The sequence below is a fragment of the Medicago truncatula genome, chromosome 2, assembly GCF_003473485.1.
Source record: "Medicago truncatula cultivar Jemalong A17 chromosome 2, MtrunA17r5.0-ANR, whole genome shotgun sequence".
NCBI classification, from domain to species: Eukaryota; Viridiplantae; Streptophyta; class Magnoliopsida; order Fabales; family Fabaceae; genus Medicago; species Medicago truncatula.
The window spans coordinates 47462335-47464695 of NC_053043.1; the positions used below are offsets into that span (position 1 = coordinate 47462335).

At 34.8% G+C, this 2361-nt stretch overlaps 1 protein-coding gene across 1 annotated transcript; it reads right to left on the reverse strand.

Annotated features, from left to right (window-relative positions):
* On the reverse strand, window positions 1-2361 carry LOC25487874 (uncharacterized). Its single transcript, XM_013609933.3, has 3 exons — window positions 2170-2361; window positions 1933-2079; window positions 1-621 (listed from the first exon to the last, which is right to left on the reverse strand). The coding sequence occupies exons 1-3, from the start codon at window positions 2179-2181 to the stop codon at window positions 121-123; spliced, it is 660 nt and encodes a 219-aa protein (XP_013465387.1). The 5' UTR covers window positions 2182-2361; the 3' UTR covers window positions 1-120.

Genomic DNA, 2361 nt, shown 5'->3' on the forward strand with positions numbered 1-2361 from the left:
AAAAAAGTTGAAATTAATATATATCTTTGCTGCTTGCTTAGCTTTCTAAATAACCCATAATTAATACTACTAAACATGATATTTTGAGCACAAATTTGTCCCCACATAAGTTCTAACCATTCATACATGATATATATTTTGCCTAAACATGCATGAAAACAACTCTCCAAATGAACCAAACTCATTTTTCTGTTGCTCCAATTCCATGTTTTCTCTTTCTGTTTCACCCCTCTGCGACAGTGGAGGAGCAATTGTGCCATTCACAAATAGTGAATTTGACTCTGCATTATTGATTTCATTCAACGCATCATGAGGACCAAAAATATGATTGTTTCTGTGGCTTTTTCTATTTCCATTAGCAACTCTTCTTTCAACGGCAAGAAATTGACCAAGAGATGGAGGATTACTTTTCTGATTATGAGCAACTTCAGCTTCTCTAGTTCTGCTTGAGCATAGACAGAGTAAGCATGAGCTGAATTTGAACTTGTTATGATCTTTCTTGCTTTTGAACATTTCTGTTTTGGTTCCTCTTATTGATCTTCTAGATAGCTCTACAATGCTATTGACTCCCATTAGGCTCCCAAGTGTGGTACTTTTGTCTAGGAAAAATGACCCCGCGGACTGAATTAAAAGATACATGACAAAAATTAGGAACATTGTAAGACAATGTCACCATAATATAAGAAAAAAGAAGAAAGTCAAATGCAAATTTAGTGTTTTGGATTAGTGGATTATAAGTTTTATCTTCCTAAGCCTATTCCTTTACCATATTGGACGATGTAAAACTTGTTTTAAGATGTTCCATTCTAATCAACACCGATAATCTCACCCTATATTAAAAATGATATATCTTATGCTTCTATTGTCTCCAACGAAAATTATACTTCAAAAGATCAGACAATGTTGCAATCTCAAAGCATACTAACATTTCAATATTCCTGAATTGAACCAAAAACTCATGATACAAGCCCATGAGACCGCTTAGAGCAACAAACTAAATGAAAAAAAAAAAAAATGCTCTTCTCCCAAATTATACTCAGCGTGAGTTAACTCAAGCGAGTGTTTTTTCATGTTTAACACCTGCGTGAGTTAACTCAAGAGGGTGTTATACCCAACGTAACTCAAGAGGGTGTTATATCCAACGTGAGTTAACTCACGCAACATGAGTTAACTCAAGCGGGTTATATTTTTATGTTTAACACTTGCGTGACTTAACTCAAGCGGGTGTGTGTTATACCCAGTGTGAGTTAATTCACGCAAGAGTATTTGGGAAGTTTGGTTGGGAGTGAGCATTTTTTGTTAGGAGAAGAGCATTTTTCAAACTAAATGATTAGTACCACCAGAAGACATTGCACATCTCCATCCAAAATTTAAGGTATTAGGAATACAAATCATCTTTCTTACATATCTAACATATAATCTATTCAAAGTCGACGTGGGACTAACCACTTACGCTTGAATGCAAGAATCTTTCCCTCAAGTGTTAGTCTACATCACCTCACTTGCATCTTCATTACCAACCAATTAAACACACCTTCTGACTATACTCTCAAGAAGACTTTCGACACATGGATCCAATATCATATTTCTCTTCTGCTCTCCCACCAAGGTGAGCTATAAGGCTCTGGTACCACTTGTTTCCGAGTGAGGGGAAGCGCCGAGAGCAACAGGCTAATGATAGAGGATCATCGATACACCACATCTTTAACCAAAACCTTCGATATTGAGTATATAGATTACCTCTCTATCTAATATCCGAGTTCATTCATAAATAGTTTCCTAAAGCATGTATATTTCTTATGAATTAAATGCGATTTCCATGACTTGAGAAATTTTTTGAGTTCCGTATCAATTTTTTTTAAAACAAATATATATAGAGTAGTATAATCCAACAGAGTACCTATAATATTTGTTAATTTTAGTTTTACTAACCTGTGTGTCTAAATCAGATGAAGAATTTGTAGAAGAAGAAGAACCACTAAGCAAGGTGTTAAATGACATTGATCCAGAGTTGTTCCCATTACTAACAATCTCCATCCTTGCATGCAGTGGCTGTAAACCCAGTGGCCACCCCTCATTCTAACATCAAATCCATTGTATAAAAAAAAAAACATGAATACAATGAAAATTCCAAAAACTAATATATGAATATAATAGTCAAAAGAGTACCTGTTGAGCCATGTTCTTCTCTGTGATCTTAATACTATTTCACTATAGTTGTAGAATGTTCTTCTCGAAAATTATTGCAAAGAGCTAGCTGTGAATAATGAGGTCAAAAAAGAGTGACATAACGAGTGAGGATGTTTATCATTTGCGACAGGTAATAACCATTATCTCTGTTTTTTTATTTACCTCTGTTGA